Source organism: Cynocephalus volans, chromosome 15 (assembly GCF_027409185.1).
Source record: "Cynocephalus volans isolate mCynVol1 chromosome 15, mCynVol1.pri, whole genome shotgun sequence".
NCBI lineage: Eukaryota > Metazoa > Chordata > Mammalia > Dermoptera > Cynocephalidae > Cynocephalus > Cynocephalus volans.
This window is the reverse complement of record NC_084474.1, coordinates 7,504,044-7,523,878: the sequence shown is the minus strand read 5'-3', so window position 1 is coordinate 7,523,878 and position 19,835 is coordinate 7,504,044. Positions and strand designations below refer to the sequence as shown.

The window sequence follows — 19,835 nt, the reverse complement described above, 5'->3', positions numbered from 1 at the left end:
GTGAGTTCACACAATAATGCATTTGGATTTTTTTTTTTTTCCTAAAAGAATAGCATGGAAAAAAGAACTCGGGGGAAGGGGGTGGGTGGGAGGAGGGAGATGCCTCACAAAGCCTGCTTAACAAGCTAAGGAATTTTTGCCTAGTGTAACAGATTTGCCTATTTTAATGTCAACAGTCTGTGATACGGCCCTTTGTCAGTTTTTCCACTTTAAGGCAATGTAGCTGAAGCTTGCAAAGTAATAACTGATTAGCTCTCCCGTAGGTGTTCCCCAGCAAGCCCCAGTGTATGCCATCTCCCAAGATGCCCAGACAGGCCCATCAATGTGCACACCACCAATGGAGGCCCACACCTAAGGGGGGTCAGCAGGGCGACCCTCCAGTGCACCTCACAGGCGGTTCATAACAGACGTACCACATGAGACAGGTGGGCCCTCAGCCTCTCTTACTAACCACTGACGACCACTCTTTCACCTCCTTGTTTTTTGAAATGAGTGTTGCAACGATCTCTCTGATTTAAATATTTGCTACAAGTCTGTAATCTAATGAAAGCCACTAGGGTTTCACAGGTAAGTGTAGTTAGAATATGTCCAATCCTTCCCATATGTTCTCTACAATTTCAGAAATTTCACAGCTGCCAGGCAAGGGGACAGATAGGAATACGACTTAACCAGAGTACTGCTTCACACTCATAGTCACTATCATCTCATGTGGGCTAACTCTTGTAACTTTAGCAGAATATATCCTAATCTAAGATAACACTGCTTTCATCAAGCATCTAGGCTCTGATTTCAAACAATATCCCAACCCTTTGTTCCACAAACAAAACAGCGAAGGAAAACCAGAGATCTCAACATTGGAACTATTTCATTCGGGATTGTGACTTACGGTTGGCAGAATGCTTCTGCCTTCAGTCTAAAGATGACAGTATGCATACTATATAATAGTTTGTAATCCCAAGGCATTTCCACCTCTAAAGTTAAACAAGTAGGCACTCTGAAGAATACTGTAGGTTTTGTGCTCCTGGTTGAGCTAGTGCATTTTATTGCTGTCTCAATTCAAAGAGGGTATCCCATGTGGGGTTAAGTAAAGCAAAAAGTCTTTCCACACTAAACATGTAAGGACTATCCTGTGTTTACAGATACTGAACCTGTCTTTCAAATAAGTAAAAGATCAATTTTACTGGGATATTTTTCAGAAAAGCAAGGTTGGACTGTACTACATGGCAGTTGTCAGCCTGCTTATATTTGGGAGGCTGCCTCTTTAGTTCAAAAATTGCCACTGGCTTTTCCCGGATCCCACTGATAACCTGCCCCTCCCAAGAATGAGGTGGGGGCGGAGCAGAGGAAGGAGAGAATAAAACTATTCCAATTTTTTCTTGCTCTCAGAAACATCAGCAACAATTTGAAGATATCTTGTGCCAGACTCCCTCCTGGTATCACAGCACAAAGACTGACAACCTAAAGGGTGACTCAGCCCCAGAGCAAGCTCCTCTCTGTCCTGCACAAGGCCCGGTAACACACCTGCTATTTGGATAACCTGCTATACTGGATAATACACCTGCTATTTGGTAAAGCTCCTCCAAGAGCCCCCAGGCCTCTTTGAAGACCTTAAGCCTCTCCTGCTGATGAGACGCTCACCACCCAAAACATCCTCACATAGCGTGCACACCATAGTTTACACCTTGATGATTTACACTGCAGACAAACGACGGGGCTGTGGACCCAAAAGACAGTGACAACTGAAAATTACAACTCCAGCGCCAGCAATCGCAACCCAGCCTGCAGCGAGCCTGGCTGGGACCCTCCACCGGGGACCGCGGGCCTGCGCCCTGCGCCCGGGCCTCGGAACCAATGGGCGGCCGTCCCAGTCGTTGCCATGGCCACGTCGTGTGCTGGGCAGGTATTCGCCCCGGGAGCCAATCGGCGGCCGGCTCAGCCGTTGCCATGGCCACACCGTCTGTTAGGGCCGCTCACGCGCCCGGCGGCGGAGACCCGACCCGGCCGCCCCAGCCCCAAGACTCGCGAGGGTCCGGGCAGCCTCGCGCCCGATACACCTGCCGCGAGCGGACCCGCCGAACGCCCGGCATGAACCGCAAGAAGCTGCAGAAGTTGACCGAGACCTTAGTGAAGAATTGCAAGCACTGTGAGTAGGAGTCCAGTGCGGGACGAGCGCGGTCCCGGGCCGGTTCCAGGTCCGACCCGTGCTGATGCCGAGCCGGGCCTGCTTCCCGTCCCCCTCCTCGCCCCCCGATGACACGTCTGGAAGGGGACCGGGGCTTAGCTCCTCGGGGTGGGCACCACGCCCGGGCTCTGAAGGCCCGGGATCCAGGCACCGAGCGCTGCCTCCTCTCGCAGGTGCACGTACCTGCTTCTCAAACCCGCCTCTTAACCTACTTTTACGCTGTAGAAGCGTGGTTTATATGCCCACGGGACACATGTGGTTTTAGTATCAGACTAAAATGCTAAAAGTACTAAAAAAAAAAAAAAAAAAAAAAACACCCACCAGATTCGAGAAAAGAAGCACTAACAGTGCGCCGTGCACCTCGCCCTGCTCTCCAGCTCAGTCTAAAGCAAATAAGCGGTGTGCCCACGTTCTGGAACCTTCCCCAGAGATCCATAAGAGGAAAGGGTCACCAACGTTAGCACATTTTTAAGGAAGATGAGTTGAAGCGTCTCAGAGCCAGGAGATTTGTTTGGAAACCAAAGAGCTCAGCAAAACTAAATACACAGTAAAGAATCAGTTCCCAACCTTAGACTCGGCTTCCCAGTTGCCGGTGGAGTTGAAAGTCAAGGGAGACTGCAGGTGACAAAATGAGCGCTCATCAAAGATATCTGCTCCAGTCTCACATTTGAAAAGGCAGTCCCAGAATTTCATAGGGAGTTTCAGGATTATATCGACTGTAAAACGGAACTGTACTTGGGCAAGAAAGCCATGGGTATGGTTTAGACGAGGAAGATACTGTGCTGAGCAAGCTTGTAAATTGTGCGCTCATTGGAAAATTACTGTCCCCTTGAGGACACAAGAGAAGCCATGATCTCCAAAACACCACCTGTTGTGCAAAGAAATAATAAATATTACTACTAGTATTTTAATTATATTAAAAAACAAATATTACTAATGTAATATAGTTTTAATGTAGTTCTAGAGATTAGAGGATCTAGAGCCTTCTAATCATTAGTATCGGATGAAATGAGCCATCAGAAATACTCTCTTACCCAAATGGTGCCATAAATATAAGTTGTGGTGTGTATAAGCATCTTAAAATTCTTACAAAAAAATGCATTCAGTAATTTAAAGTATTACTATGGTTATTATAATCTGATAAGGGTTTTGGTCTGTTGTTGTTTATCTTAAAATACTTTCATTTCTAGGAAAAGACCAGATATTCTTAAAACACCTAGTAAAAATTTTTGATAAATGCTCAAACAATGGAATAACTGCTGTACACAATACTGAATATGATTTAGTTCCTGTACTAAGTAAGTTTGTAATGCGTTGTGAACATTCTGTGAACAATCGAAAGGTGAGTGTATATTTAAAAGTGAAAACATGGCAGAAAAGGTCAACTCTTTGATTTTTGTTCTTACATAAAATTTTTAAAGTGAGTCTTAAAAACTTTGGTGATTACTAGTTAAATTCTATAGAAATAGTTACAAGTCATGGACATTATAATAATTTTAAATTTGTTTGAACAAAGGACATTTCCCCTAGAGCCAGATTTCTTTTTAGTTGCCAGGTGATAATGCCACCGGTATGAAATGGATAAGTTTCATAAAATCGGAGGAGAAAAAAGGACCAGGAGCATCTAGTTAAATCCACTATTCTATGGAAATGATCTGCAGGATACATTCAGAACATTCCAAAAAGATGAAAAGCCATTCTTGAATTTCCCCTCATTTCATTTAGTATTATATTCTAGAATTTGAGAAATATTTTCACAAGAAAATTTTCTTATGGCTGACCTTTGATCCGTTAGGCAATAAATTAGATAGTCTTTCATTTTTATTTCAGCTGAAATGGAAAAATGACTAATCATCTCCTCTGCTAGCATTTCATATACATGAACAAAGTACATCATTCTTCATGCAGCCTTTTCTTTCTCAACCATTAGAGTCGTGAGTGCATGTGTTTGTGTGTATGTGGTTATGTGGTTAAATATACTCATACATAACATAAGATTTATCATCTTAACCAATTTCAGTGGCATCAACTACATTCACACTGTTGTGCAACCATCACCTCCAACCATCTCCAGAACTTTTTCATCTTCCCCAACTGAAATTCTGTATGCCTTAAACATGAATTCCCCATCCCCTCCTTTGTCCAGCCCTTGGCAATCACTCTACTTTCTCTCTCTCTAAATTTGTCTACCCTGGGTATCTCATATAAGTGGAATCATACAATATTTGTCCTTTCGTGACTGGCTTATTTCACTTAGCACAACGTCCTCAAGGTTCATCCATGTTGTAGCATGTGTCAGAATTTCCTTCCGCTTGAAGGCCGAATAATATTCCGTTGTATGAATACACCACATTTTGTTTATCCATCTGTATTAGTCTGTTTCTGTTGCTTATAACAAAATACATCGAACTGGGTATTGTATAAAGAAAACAAAATTTATTTGCTTACAGTTTCAGAGGCTAGGAAGTCCAAAGTCCAGGGGACACAGCTGGTGAATGCTTTCTTTGGTGATGACTTCAGTGACAGCAGGGTATCAGATTGCAAAAATGGCAGAGCAAAGAGAGAGACTCTAGTCTCTCTTCTTTTAAAGCCCTCAGAACCACACCCTGACCACCCTTATTAATCCATTCACTACAGCATGGTCCTGCAATCTAATCACCTCCCTAAGGCCCCACCTTTCAATTAACATAATGGGATTTCCTACCCTCCCAACAGTCACAGTGGGGGCCAAGTTTCTAATACATGATACTTTGGGACACAATTCAAGCTTCAGAGAGTTTGGGGGGACATAACTCAATCCACTACACCATCACCCATCGATGATCACTTGGGTTGCATCTACCTTTTGGCTATTGTGAATAATGCGACTGTGAACATTGGTGTCCAATATCTGTTTGAGTTCCTGTTTTCAATTCTTTCGAGTATACTCAGAAGTAGAATCGCTGGATCATATGGTAATTTTATATTTAATTTTTAGAAGAACCACCATACTATTTTCTACTGTGGCTAATAACTCTTTTTAAATTCATAACCATTATATTATTTTTTACTATATATTCACTAAATCTTTTCTTTTTCAGAGTTTTAAATGTTTCTCTTAAAATATGGTTCTCAAAACCATAAATCACACACAAGTCTATTCTGACCTGTAAAATGAAGTGTGATTTCTCCACTCCGATGTGCTGTCATCTTTTATATGCACACAGGTTTTGTCCTTGTTTTTAAAAATACTCAACTGTAATTTTACCTTGTTTTGAACTAAAATTTTTTCCACCTTCTGTCCATACTTCATGTGCAGACTCACTTTGATGTTTTCAGTGCTAGGCCATAACCCTTCCACCTACATACTTCAAATAGGGATTGGAACACAAACAACTCGATGTTTATAAATACCACCCATAGTACAATTATGTGTACAGGCAAGTATCTGTGTGTGTATGTATTATTTTAATGAAAATTTCCTTCCTCCAAAGTTAGTTTTCACATGATCTTTAAGAGGAACCACATTGGGTGCTAGAACATGCTTAAAAGGCTTTTTACTGAAAAATAGGTGATTCTGATTTCCAAAATCTGGCTTATAAATTCACTAAGGCTAAAGTGAAATGAAAATTGTTACCTAGTTTTCAGGAGCCTGGTAGCTGTTTCCTGGGAAAGAATTTAATTGTAAACTTTATGAATGCCTATGATCAAAGTGCTTTAAAAAGAAAAGTTACCATTCTTAAATGTTACCATTGTTATTTTGAATCAGACCACTAGCCTCACAGAGTTTAGGATCTAACACCACAATCATTCAGATAACTTGGCTAATATTATCTTCTTTTTTCCTAAATGTGACTGAACTTACTTCTATTTAGTATCAACTAATGTTTCAAGAGAATGCTACATCTTTTATTGCAGTGTATAATGTAGCATTGGCCATCTTCTATTAAATTAAGGGTCATGATCTCCAAACAGGACAGTCTTCTATTGACAACTACATATTTGATGTCTTTGATGTTGTTTGTCTATAAACTCATTAATGCGAAATTTAAGTTAGAACTTAAAGATTAAAATGCATTTTTATCATATCTTAATTTTATTCTTTTACAGTTAATAAATTTGAAGTGAACCGTCTTATAAAGCTTTTTTATAGCTTGGTGGGAGATGTGGTAGAGCGACCAGGTATGGTCATTGGACTAGATCGTAATGCATTTCGAAACATCCTGCATGTGAGATTTGGAATGACAGATGACATGATTATGGACAGAGGTAAGAGACATACCAGATTCATATCAGCCAAATCCAGCCATAACTGAAAAAAAAAAGTTTGGAGTTTGGACATATTCTTGTTAAGAAACTTAATGTTCTGCATTCCCAATTTCACTTGAATATGAAAATTTAATTTCTCAGAGATCATAGAGGAAATAATAGCTTCTCTATTTTGTGTATTTAAGAAGAGGACAAAGTCAGAGATTAACTAGGTTTTCCTTACTTTAATCAGAAAACCCAAAACATTTCTATATCTACTTAGCAAACATAATAATAATTTTTAAAGGACATTTAAGTTTTCTTAAATCATAGAAATTTATATTTCAATAAAAATTGAGGTATAATTTTATCATGTAATAGCATGACAAAAATATAAAATTATATATTTTATACTAATAAATTAACATATCTAATTAATATAAGTAACAAACTTAAATACCAATATATTTTATTATTAATTCATTAATATTTAATACATTTAAATATTCAAATTTTTCTTTGTTCTCACAAAATATATTAAAATTTTTAAATGTTTCAATAAGTCTTACAGCATTATGATGTGTTAGTTTCTTCCCTGGTCAAAGGAGAATATTGGACCCTACCACCCTGAAGTTTTCTCTGAATTTCAAAAGCAAGTAATACCAATATAGATAATTAAAATGCAGCACAAGTATTACATTGTACATCTTTCTCTCTTTAGTATTTCGGGGTTTTGATAAAGACAATGATGGCTACGTAAATGTATCAGAGTGGATTAATGGATTATCACTGTTTCTTCGAGGATCTTTAGAAGAAAAAATGAAATGTAAGATTGCAAGTTGCCTATTGGTTTGTACATTGTGATTAACATATATTCACCGTTTAAATTAATGTCCTCCAACCCAGTCAGTGAAGTAGGTTTGTTGATTGGTTGGTTGGTTGGTTTGAATCCCCATTAATCTACTTTATGGAATGAATTCAAGTCAATGATAAGGGACGAAAGAAAATTAATAAAAAAGAAATCAAGTGATTCTGAGGAGTAATTCATGCCAACGAAGAGTGCATAGGCATTGCTACACATGCTAATTATGTATATATATATATACATTTACCTGTTAAGTAACTTACATATTTCATTACTTGAATTGTAACCATAAAACTAGAGAACATTGACTCAAGTGTTCTGATTCTTAATTAATTCTTAATTAATTCTGATGAACGCTGTCTAAGAGCCATGTTCCAATCAGTTTTCCAAGACTTCCAAGATAAAAATGTCCGAGTTATTGTTCCTTGATATGCTATTTTTTTTTATAGCTGAGTGTGAGGAAACTTATTTCTGAGGATTATTGAATATCATCAAATAGCGTGTTTAGCATTTACCATGGAACTCAGATCACACCAAAGCCTGCGGGGTTCATAAAGGGCCAACAGGATCGACCTCGGCTTGAAAACTTTACCAGAGAAAACGTTACCTTTGTGATAGTATCGAGTTCATAATGTGTTATTTTTGTGAAAGATTGCTTCGAAGTGTTTGATTTAAACGGTGACGGATTCATTTCAAAGGAGGAGATGTTTCACATGCTGAAGAACAGCCTTCTCAAACAGCCCTCCGAAGAGGACTCCGACGAAGGCATCAAGGACCTGGTTGAAATAACACTGAAGAAAATGGTGAGTACGGGTCTTTGAGAGTTTTATATTGACGTTTATAGGCCACATATGGAATAGAAATAAGAATTCAAATTATGGTAATTTTCAGTTTCCTGCTTGGTTAAATAAAGCACTTGAATTGTGCTCTTGATTATAAAATTCTTTTCATTTCACTGTCTAATCTCTCATTTTTCTAGCACCTTTCTTCTATTAACACTTGCCTATGAAAAGAAAATGCATTTGCAACAAGTATTTTTCATGTGACTGACACGTTCTGGTCACCCCCAGGACCAGGACCATGATGGGAAGCTGTCTTTTGCAGACTATGAGCAAGCTGTGAGAGAAGAGACTCTTCTGCTGGAAGCTTTTGGACCGTGTCTCCCTGATCCAAAGGTAACTTTGTTGCTTTCACTGAACCATAACCAAAATATAATCTAGGATACACCACCCAGACATGTTTATTTGATGAGGGGTAGATCAGATGAGTCACGTTCACCCACAGAGAATAGCTTCTAAATACAGAAGCCCACTCAGGAAGAACCTGCCAGCTCATTTCATACTGTGATTACAGCCCAAGCTATTTTTTTCATTCATTAACTCATTCATTCATGTCAGAAATAATTAGTGAGGCTTAAAGTGTGCCAGAAGCACAGATGAAAGGCTCGATGGCTGCACTCAAGGGCTCATATCTTCTTGGGAAAAAGCAACGTGAAAATAATTACACAACTGTATGATACTGTAGTTGTAGTTAATGACGTGGACAGTGCTTCATCTACACCAGCCAATGCATAAGCACTAGGCCCCACATTGCCTCATTTGGTCTCCCTGACAACCTCATGCAGTAGGCAGTGTTACTATCCTCATTTTACAAATGAGGAAACAGGCTCGGAGACTCTAGGCAACTTGTCCAAGGTCATTCACTATTAGCCGAGTACCCTGGGTCCTGGTGTTGAGAAGAGGGTCACCTAAACCAGCTGTGTGCAGGACCAAGTTCTGTGGAGCTTGGAGCTTGGGTTTTGTCTTGAAGGTGATGAGGACTGACCGGAGGATTCTAAACAGGTGGAATGATGTGATGTATAGATATTAGCACTGTCCCCTAAGCTCCAGTTTATATATCCACCTGCCTATGCAACATGGTGTGTCCGCTTAGATGTTCTCAACAAACTGGGTTTTCCTTTAAAACTTGCTCCTCTCCCAGTCTTCTCTGCCCCATACACCCAATTGTTCAGTCAGAAACCTAGTAGCCATCCTTAATTTCTCTCTTGTAACACTATTAGCTACTCCTCCAAAATACGTCCTTGAATATAACTTCTCCACACATCTGTTGGCCACCATCCTAAATCAAGCTGCCATCATCTGTCACCTGGCCGAGATCATCCACTTTCCTGCTTGCACCGTAGTCCCTACTGACTTTCCTCCACTATGTCCAGTGTGTATAAACATGTGCACGCTCCCACGCCCTCCCTGCTCAAGCCCCGCAGAGGGGTCTGCAGTCACTCAGCTGCACCCACATGGCTCTGCGCCCCGGCCGCCTCTGTCCAGAAGCCTTAGCCAACCTGCAGGGACCCCCAGTCTCCCTGCATCCAGTCTCTGCTGGAATGCCACTTCCTCACAGAGAAGTGCCTGCACCTCCTTAACAGCCCCCTCCATCCGTAACCCCGTAACCCTGCATGCTTTTTCCTAGGAGTTCTTTTCATTACCTAAAACATACTGACTCATTCACTTATTGTCTGTCTCACCACGTACATGTAAACTCCCTTAACTCAGAACATGGTCCGTCCTTCACCATGTGTCCCCATGTCCTGTGTGTAGCATGTGGTAGGTGCCTAGTAAATGCTGGCTGGCGGGGGGAGCTTGGAAGCGCCTGTCGGGGCGGCTGACCCCGTCTCCCCCTGTCTCCCCAGGACCTGCTCCTCATTTGCCTCTATCTTTACCCCACATCTTCAACCTCTTGCTTCTCTAGTAAAACCTTCCCATTAGAATTTTAAAAGATTCAAAACTGTCCCGTCTGAAAAACAAAAATGAAACAGAGAGAGAAGAAAGAAAAAAGAAAGAAGGAAAGAAAATGAGAGAACTTCACCTTAATTGCACAGATACTTGTATTTCCTGTCCAAGGACTTCCTTCTCACAGCCAGGTTTCTTGAAAGAATTGTCCAGATTTAAGATCTACACTACCATCTGCTTCTTCTTGTCCACCCTGAATCTGCTGTTGCCGAGGTCACCCTGCCCTGCATGTTAGTGAATCCCAGCAGTGCCTGTGGGTTCTTGTCTTACTGGCCACGTGCCTCCCTCCCCTGGCTCCTGCCCACTTCTTCTGCTCCAGGAAGCATCTTTGCTCCCCTCGGTGGCCTGGCTGGGTCCTGGGTCCTTCTCCTGCACTCTCAGAGTCCGCCATGTGCTACGCCTCCTACGGCCCTCCCAGCCCTGAGTTACACTCACCAGGCCAGCGGCTCCTGGAGTGTTGGGTCATGTGGTCTTGCTCATCTTCGAGGCCCCAGAACCAAGCGCTGTGCCTGGAGTGTCGTCAGCACTGACACGATTTGTGAGTGGGAGATGCATGGACACCCCAGAAGCTCTCAATGCCCACCCTCCCACAGTTACCCTGTCTCTACACATACTACGGAGACATAAGAATGTTCTGTGGTGTTCCACCTTTTCTGGAAGCCTTAACTAAGTTGAACACTTTTATTTTACAGAGCCAGATGGAATTTGAAGCCCAAGTATTCAAAGATCCAAATGAATTCAATGATATTTGAATACCTAAATATCTGTATTGTCTCAAGTGAGTGGATAAAGGAGGTGTACACATATTGTCTATTTTTTCTACTTAGCTCAGAAGGTGATGTCGAGCTGTGTGTTTGGGGGTGGGGGATGGAGCTCACGTGCATCATTTAACTCATGTAAGGTTCAAGTACAATAGACAAAAGACTAGAAGTTTCTTATTAGATGTTGGGTTTAGCAAGAAAAGTTAACATTACTAGAGATATTTTATCACATAGACTACCTGTTGAAGCATGTAACTGTCGTAAAACTTTTGAATTCATTAAAAGAATGGAGAAATGATATAATCGTGAACTATGAATACAAATATTCTTCATGTCAGAGAGAGGTTGGGTATACATTGAAAATCAGTGAAACTACTGAATTTCTTTTAAAGAAATGAGTAATTAGGATGCCATCAGAAGCATAACAGTACTGTCATTTATCATTGAAACACCTTTCACAAAGACATGAGGGATACATGGAACCTATTTTAATACGATTTCTATTACTGTTTGAGGCTTTGCTGTAACACCCTTACTAGATAGCGGGCATCTGAGGGCAAGGCTTCTATTTGCACACATCTTTGTACTGCACAGCAGCCAGTCCGCTGCATATAATGGGCCCTTAGTAAATACTGTGGATCAGATTGAAAACTGAAAAGTACCACAACATAAATACAAACCCTGGTGAGTCCAGGAAGAGCAATGTGCTCTCTCTTAGGTTTAATGGACCATGCATGGGCATGGCTTTCAGCCATCCCTGGAGTCCTTCCAGATGGCCCACCCCTGCACTGCAGTCAGTTGCCAAAGCCCCCTCTGCTCTGGCTCCCAGTGTCCCTCCCCGCAACCCTGCCCTTTGTTCACATGCCATCACCTAAGTGCACTGCAATGTCAGCATTCTCCCACTGCCCGGGATTCTCCTTGTGCACCCCTTATCTGAGATAGTATCACACCAAGTCCTAACTGTGCCCTACTGGCTGTGAACTCCTCCAGACAGACCTGGCTCCTCCAGACACCCAGTTCTCCTGCAACTGCTTGTGGACATCGTGTGAAGCATGAGAAAGACAGGGCCTAGTGAGACTGCTATAAGCTACTGCCTCCTTAGAAATCACATGTAAGCATCATGTGTTACATCATATCTGTCCTGTCCATAGATGAACACTTAGAGGCTATGTGGGTTATTAAATCCCTTTTGTTGCATGCGCATTATTAGGTTTCAGCAAAAGATTATATTGTGTAAAAAATGGACTGTTACAAATAAATGGAATAAACAATTCTGTGAAATAAAAGTATTTTACTGTGCAAGTATTTTCTTAAAATTTTAGATTCTTATGTAGATGGGCTTTGACACAATTTTTCTATCTGCGTTAAGTATACTTAATGCAACACACACTGCTTTTAATTTTTTTTTCCATTTTTACTGAGGGATAATTGACAAATAAAAATTGTATATATTTAAGGTGTACAACTTGATGTTTTTATATATGTATACATTGTGAAATAATCACAATCAAGCTCATTAATATATCCATCACCTTGCATAGTTACCGCTTTCTTTTTGTGTATGTGATCTATACTCAACAAATTTCAGGTATACCATAGAGTATTGTTACCGTAGTCACATTGCAGTTCATTACATCTCCAGAGCTTATTCATCTTGTATAACTGAAACTTGGTGCCCCTGGGCCACATCCCACATCTCCCCCGCCCCTCAGCCCCTGGAAGCCACCGTTCTACTCTCTGCTGCTCTGAGTTTCACTAGTTTAGATACTCCATAGAAATATTGAAGTATTTGTTTATTCTGTGTCTGGTATATTTCACTTAGCATAATGTCCTCCTAGTTCTTCCATGTTGCTGCAAATGACATAATTTCCCTCTTTTTAAAGGCTGAATAATATTCCATTGTGTGTATACACACACACACACACACACACACACACACACACATATCATATTTTCTTTACCCATTCATCCATTGACAGACATTTGGGTAGTTTTCATATTGTGGCTACCATGAATAATGCTGAAATGATATTTCTTCACGATACTGATTTCATCTCCTTTGTATACATACCTACATGTGGTATTGCTGGATCATAGTATAATCCTATTTTTAATTTTTTGAGGAACCTCTGTACTGTTCTCCATGATAGCTTGCCAGTTTGCATTCCTATCAACAGTGTACAAGGCTTCCCTTTCCCCCACATCCTCACCAATACTTGTTGTATTTTGTCTTTTTGATAATAGCTGTTCTAAGAGGTGTGAAGTGGTATTGTGGTTTTGATTTGTATTTCCCTGATGATTAGTGATGCTGAGCACTTTTTCACATTTATATCTTTGAAAAAACATGAAGACACGTCCTTTGCCCATTTTTTTAATCAGGTTTTTTGTTTGTTTTGCTATTGAGTTGTAGAAGTTTTGTATATATTTTAGATATTAACAACTTATCAAATATATGGTTTGCAAATATTTTCTCTGATGGTTGTCTTTTCATTATTGATTGTTTCCTTTGCCATGCAGTTAGGGTTTTTTTAATTTTTATTTTTTAGTTTGATTTTATCCCATTTGTTTATTTTTGCTTTTGTTGCCTGTGCTTTCTGGCTCTATATCCAAAATATTATTGCCCAGACCAAAGTCAGGAAGCTTTTACCTATGTTTTCTTCTAACAAGTTTATAGATTCAGGTCATACATTTAAATCTTTAATCCATTTTGAGTTGATTTTTGTATTTGATATGAAATAAGGGCCCAATTTCACTCTTCTGATGCGGATACCCAGTTTTCCCAGCACCATCTATTGAAGAGACTGTCCTCTCCCCATTGTGTTCTTGGCACCTCTGTTGAAAATCAGTTCACCATAGATGCCTGGATTTATTCTGGGCTCCGTATTCTGTTCCATTGGTCTATATGTCTGTTTGTATGCCAGTATCATACTGTCGTGATTACTGTAGCTTTGTAATACATTTTGAAATCAGGACGTGTGATGCCTCCAGCTTTGTTCTTCCTGCTCAAGATTGCTTTGGTTATTTAGGGACTTTTGTGGTTCCATATGAATTTTAGGATTGTTTTCTCTATTTCTATAAAGAATGTTATTGGGATTTTGATAGGGATTTCAATGAGTCTGCAAATCACTTTGGGTAGTATGGACATTTTACCAGTGTTAATTCTTCCAATACATGATTATGGGATATCTTTCCACATACCTGTGTTTTCTTTAATTTTCATCATCATTGTTTTTATAATTTTCAGTGTACAAGTATTTCACCTCTTTGGTTAAGTTTATTACTAATTATTTTGTTCTTTTTGTGGCTATCATGAATGGAATATTTTTAATCTTCTTTTCAGAAAGCTCATTGTGTGTAGAAATGTGACTGATTTTTGTATGTTGATTTTGTGTCCTGCAATTTTACTTAATTTGTGTATTAGTTCTAACGGGGGGGGGGGTTGTGTGTGTTGTTGAGTATTTAGGTTTTCTATATATGTGATGATGTAATTTGCAAACAGATATTTTTATTTCTTCCTCTCCAATTTGGATGCCTTTATTTATTTTTCTTGTCTAATCTCTCTGGCTAGGACTTCCAGTACTGTGTTGAATTAAAGTGGCAAGAGTGGGCATCCTTGCCTACCAGATTTTAGAGTGTTCTTACCAGATCTTAAAGGGAAAGTTTTTCATTTTTTCCCCACTGGTTATAATGTTAGCTGTGGGCTTTTCATATACGGCCCTTATTGTTTTGAAGTAAGTTCCTACTATACCTATTTTGTTGAGAGTTTTAATCATGAATGGATGTCACTGTCTTAATGCTTTTTTCTGAATCTGTTGAAATGATCATGTGTTTTTTTCTTTCTGTTTGTTAATGTGTTGTATTGCATTGACTGATTTGCACATGCTGAACCATCCTTGCATCCCAGGGATAAATCCCACCTGGTCATGGCCTATGATCCTTTAAATGAGCTGTTGAATTCAGTTTGATACTATTTTATTGAGGACTTTTGCATCTATGTTCATCAGAGATATTTACTTGTAGTTTTCTTTTGCTGTCGTTGTATGGTTTGGAATCAGGGTGGTATCGGGTTCATAAAATTGAGTATGAAAGTGTTTCCTCTTCTGTTTTCTGGAAGAGTTTAAGGAGGATTGATATTAATTCTTCTTTAAATTCACCTGTGAAGCCATCTGGTCCTGGACCTTTCATTGTCGGGAAGTTTCTGATTATGGATTCATTCTTCTTATTTGTTATTTATCTGCTCAGGCTTTTTATTTCTTCCTTATGCAGTTTTGATAGGTTGTATGTTTCTAGGAGTTCATCCGTTTCTCCTAGGTCATCCAATTTGCTGAAATATAATTGAATATGTTGGCATAATTGTTCATAACAGTCCTTTATGATCTTTTTTTTTAATTTTTGAAGCATCCATTACAATGGCTTCTCTTTTGTTTCTGATTTTATTTGAATCTTCTCTTTTTCCACAGATAAACATCCCTATATTTTCACATGTGTCTGTGCTTACTTTCTTAGAGTACATTTGTGAAAGTGGAATTGTAGGGTTAGAGGCTCTGCATAATTCTAAGATTTCTAGTGTATATTACCAGACGACTCTTCAGGAAAGCCCCACTTGAACTGCCACACCCAACATCTGAGAATGCCAGTCCCCTTTCCCTACGGCATACATTCTTTCAACTTCCTTGCTGATGTCACAGACCATAATAGGCATGATTTTAATTTATCATTCAAAGAACTAATCTTAATCTCTGTACCTAAACTTTTTATGGTAGGTTGAGTATATATTGGCCTCCATGTGAATAACCCTCTTTCATTACCTGATATCATTTAAGCCTAAAAAATATTAACCAAAAAAGCCCTAAGTAATTTAAGTGTAACTTAAAATGAGGCTGGCACTTGACTGTGAGAACTCATAAGCCCTGTTCAAGACCTTTCCAACATGTACACAGCTCACCTTCTCTGCTGTTCCTCTTCATAATCTGCCCAGATCATTTCCTTCTGCTGCTTACTACACCTAGACTGCTGCATTCTCTTTATTTCACTATTGTAGAAACTCCGAAATCACTGGAAACTCACTCACTCGACAGCAGGCTGCCTTCTTCCCCTCTTGCCCACTCTGGCCCTTGCCTCCCTGCTGCTAGGCATGGCCTGACATTTCCCTCCCCTAAATACAGACTACCTGTCTGAGCCCAGTCTTTGCTTGCCTGTAGGGGCTGGATGGGTGAGTGACTGTGATGTGGAGGATTAGATGTTGCCTCCCCTCCCGGTCTCCTCACACACTCGGGTGGGCCAGCAGAGAGCCAGCCTGGGCCCTGGGAGATGTACTCATCAGCCCACAAGCAGCGCAGACAGGTGCTGTTTGAGAAACAATCAAGCACTTTTTTTTTTTAACTACAGGATTTAAAAACCACCACTGAAAACTGGTAGTCCTGCATTCTTAACCTGCAAATATCTCTGTGTACAAGACTGCACTTGTAAGAAACCAGGCCGGCAACTACTTGCACCATAAAATCATCCAAAGCATTCACTAAGTTCCTTCTTTGTGCAAAACCATGAGGGTTAATATATTCTAAGTCAGTCGCCGTTGCCCTCACCTCATTTGTGATGTCAAACGATAATTCTACATCACTTCTGGTCATGTCGTCACCAATCACTGCTTGGATCCAGGGTAACAGCTTCTCTTCTGCCCTTTACCCTCCCCCCCCCCACAAAGTTATATCATAATTTTTAATTAAAGGAGTTTGTTAAAGGGAATTAAAATCAAATAAACTTTGAAACTATGATGACAACCATCTGGAAAAAGTTCCTCTTTGCAGCTCTTTGGATTCATCATCTTTCCTGGTTCTGCTTTTTCTCTGATTGGGTCTGTTTCCTCCCAGAATCTTCCCCTAGTTCTTGCACAGTTGCCCACAGTGAAGGGTTAATTCTCACCAAGTGTGGCCAAGAGAGGGCTGGAAATCACATCAGACATAGACTATGAAACATACATAGGAAAATAGAAATATAGCCCACACATATATTAATTATAATTTAGCAAATTGTGAAGATGGATTGGTAATATTTCAAAAAGAGGCAGAAGTAATATACTTGTATTTTCTGAATTAGTGACTGTCCTCTTTTTGAGAGAAGGAAGCAGGTGATCTCATGAAGTGCTTTCAAGTCTCAGTTACCACTGAGGGGGAAGCAAACCCAAATACATGTCAAGTACATCAAAGTCCCCTTCTCACAGGACTTGCTCCGTTTCCTGGGAGAGTACAAAAGGCAATGTGACAATGAAATATCCTGAGAGAAACTGGGCATGCATGTGACATGTCTTCCTCAGGGCATCCTTACCCTGGGCAGCAGCTAACTGCTCCCAGCTCCTTCCTGCACTGTGTGGCTCCTCATCCCACTAGCCCGTCAGGAAGATGTGCCTCCCCAGGACACATGCTCCTGTTGTCTTCGTTCCCTCCTGCCTGCTCAGCACCACACCGCGCCTATGACGTGGCTCCAGCCGGCCTCATGGAGGGCTCCCTGCGGTGAGAGCTTGTCAACTTAAAGGACATGTGAATACATTGGGTGAAATACAGCTGTCTACCCCTTCACTCGAGGTGCACCTTGCCATCTCCTGTCCACATCTCCAAAGTTGTCATGCAGACGAGGGGATCCTGAGCAGCCAGTGAGGACACCACAGCTCTGAGCCACGTGATACTGAGCCTGAAGGAGGAAGGCAGCATGGAAGCGGGCAGAGGAACCTAGACGTCCTCTCTGCAAGCAAGAGTTACAACGTGAGTCCCAGCACGAGTGATTAGCTTGAAAGCACAGGGTAATGCAGGTTAATCAAAACCATTCGGTCCGGTCTTCCTGGTGAATCCTTCAGAAATATAGTAGAGTCAGAAAATGGAATACAACAATCCCCATCATCTCAACAACACATTACACAAAGTCCAGTGCACACTTTTGTTCCAGGCATTATGCTAAGCACTTTGCATTCATCACCTCACTAATTTCTCATAATTATTCTACAAGGTAAACAAACATTATTTATTATTTTTATCCTACAGATTGAGGAAATTAGGTTTAGGAAAATCCAGAAACTTCTACATGTCCCAAACTGGTAAAGAGCAGCGCCAAGCTTGGGACCTTATCTCTCCAGTAAAGACCTTTCTCTAAGGCAACGTCTGTTCCTCTTGCCACACACCCCTGAGCCTTGGAGTGGCTGAGTGCCTCCCCTTCCTGAAGAATCTTCCAGCGCATCCTCAAGCTGCAGGTGACGACTGCTACATCACGTCCAAGAGCACGTAACACAAGACTGTTGACACATACCTCCTGTCCACTCTCCTCATCTGGCCACACCTCAGGGTTTTCTTCCTTTACTGAAGTTTGCAGGGTAGATGTAGAGGTTTCGTGTTTAGCACTAGCAGCAATCTGGACATTGGGCTGGGACCTCCTTTACCAAGAGTCTAGATGTGGTAAACTTCGTGGAGTGACTGCCAGGCTGTCACGCTCTGGTGGCTCCATGGTCAGTGAAGGGCGGCAGACGTGAGCGGAGCGGCCACAGACCATGCAAAGACGGAGGAGAGGCTGAGACCACCACCAGTTTGTGAGGAGAATGGCAAAAACTGAACTTCTCAAATGGAGAAGGATGAGGAATGTGATTCTGGGCCACAGTGGGTGGCGTCAGGGGAAAGCTTCTCTCTGGAGAAGAAGATGTCAATGATAAGGGGCCATGTGATCAAATGGCAAACGCAAGAAATGATGACGTGGCACTCCCTGGGTGCCGGAACCAGCCCAAGGGTACACACCTGGACACGGCACAGCTTGGGTGTGCACCAAGCCTCAATCTGCACTCCAGGCCCGTGACCATGTTCTAGCCCTGACTGCCTCTTATCATCACAAGATACCACGTGGCATCACGCAGATCAAATGAACTTTGAAAATCTTGTGTGAGTGAAAAGTGATTGATAGATTTGTGGGGACCATAGCAGTTACCCAGAACTGGGAGGGTACTGAGAGTGAAGTGATATACTCATAATTACATCAGGACAGTGTAATCTGGGGTTGTCCCAGGCAAAGCAGGATGTGTGGTCAGCCTGTTTACAGGCTATAAGTCACTCCACAAATCACATTTTCTGTAAAATGGGAATAATACCTGCTCTCTCTGCTACCACCTCACAGTGTTTCTAAGGAGGAACTGAATGGGACAGTGTCTATTGTATCATTTTGTAAACTATAAGTTTTGATATAATGCACAGATTATTATAGGCATGCACAGACAGTGGCGTGTCTGCCCCAGCTTGGAGCATTCGTGGGCTCCCCACAGGAACTCATGGGTAATAATTAAATAGGACACCAACAGCTCAGAAATGAAAGACCCTGACTTTTCTGTCCTGCCTTGGGCTAAATGCATGGTATTGTTTAAGTCTCTTAGCCAGTACAAGGAGGTCGAAGGATATTGCTAAAATATCTTTAATGATTTAATTAATTTAGGGAAATAAATCTCATGAAACTAGGATAAAACTCCAATATAAACATCACTAAAATTTTAATGAATTTTACCCACCTGAACTCAGTTTTAGTGAAATTACCCCTCCTATAAACACACACACACACACACACACACACTTTTCTCATCACAAACTCAAAACAAGTCAACACACATGGTAGTTTATCCCACTTAACAGACATAGTGGAGTTCCTTGAATTTCTCTTTCATCCCGTCGAGAAACCACTAATCCTGAAGCAATTGGCACCACACTACTAGGGACTATGGTTCTGACTAACCCCATTCAAGAATTAATGTGCTTGTTGTGCTGGCTCTAATGTACTAAAATATCAAAGAGAAATTAACAGGATGCATGATTTATAGGAAATCATAACAGTATAAAATCCCTTCCAGTGAACATAAACTTGCATCCAAGTTACATGAGCTCCAACTAGCCAAATTCGCACCCTGGTCTGCTTGCTGTGTTCTTAATTTAAATAGTGTAAATTTGACTAAGTGCCATGAAGGCTGCTTCTCTCTGAATTCCTAATTTCTTGGT

At 40.9% G+C, this 19,835-nt stretch overlaps 1 protein-coding gene across 2 annotated transcripts; it reads left to right on the top strand.

Moving 5' to 3' along the window:
- Positions 1-2,085: 2,085 nt before the first annotated feature.
- Positions 2,086-10,812, top strand: CLXN (calaxin). Of its 2 annotated transcripts, XM_063080110.1 has the most exons (6): positions 2,086-2,143; positions 6,272-6,430; positions 7,131-7,235; positions 7,926-8,077; positions 8,345-8,449; positions 10,753-10,812. In XM_063080110.1, exons 1-6 carry the CDS (start codon positions 2,086-2,088, stop codon positions 10,810-10,812), a joined length of 639 nt encoding a protein of 212 aa, XP_062936180.1. The 2 variants fall into 2 exon arrangements, with proteins under 2 accessions (XP_062936180.1, XP_062936181.1); XM_063080111.1 differs by lacking the exon at positions 6,272-6,430.
- Positions 10,813-19,835: the final 9,023 nt, after the last annotated feature.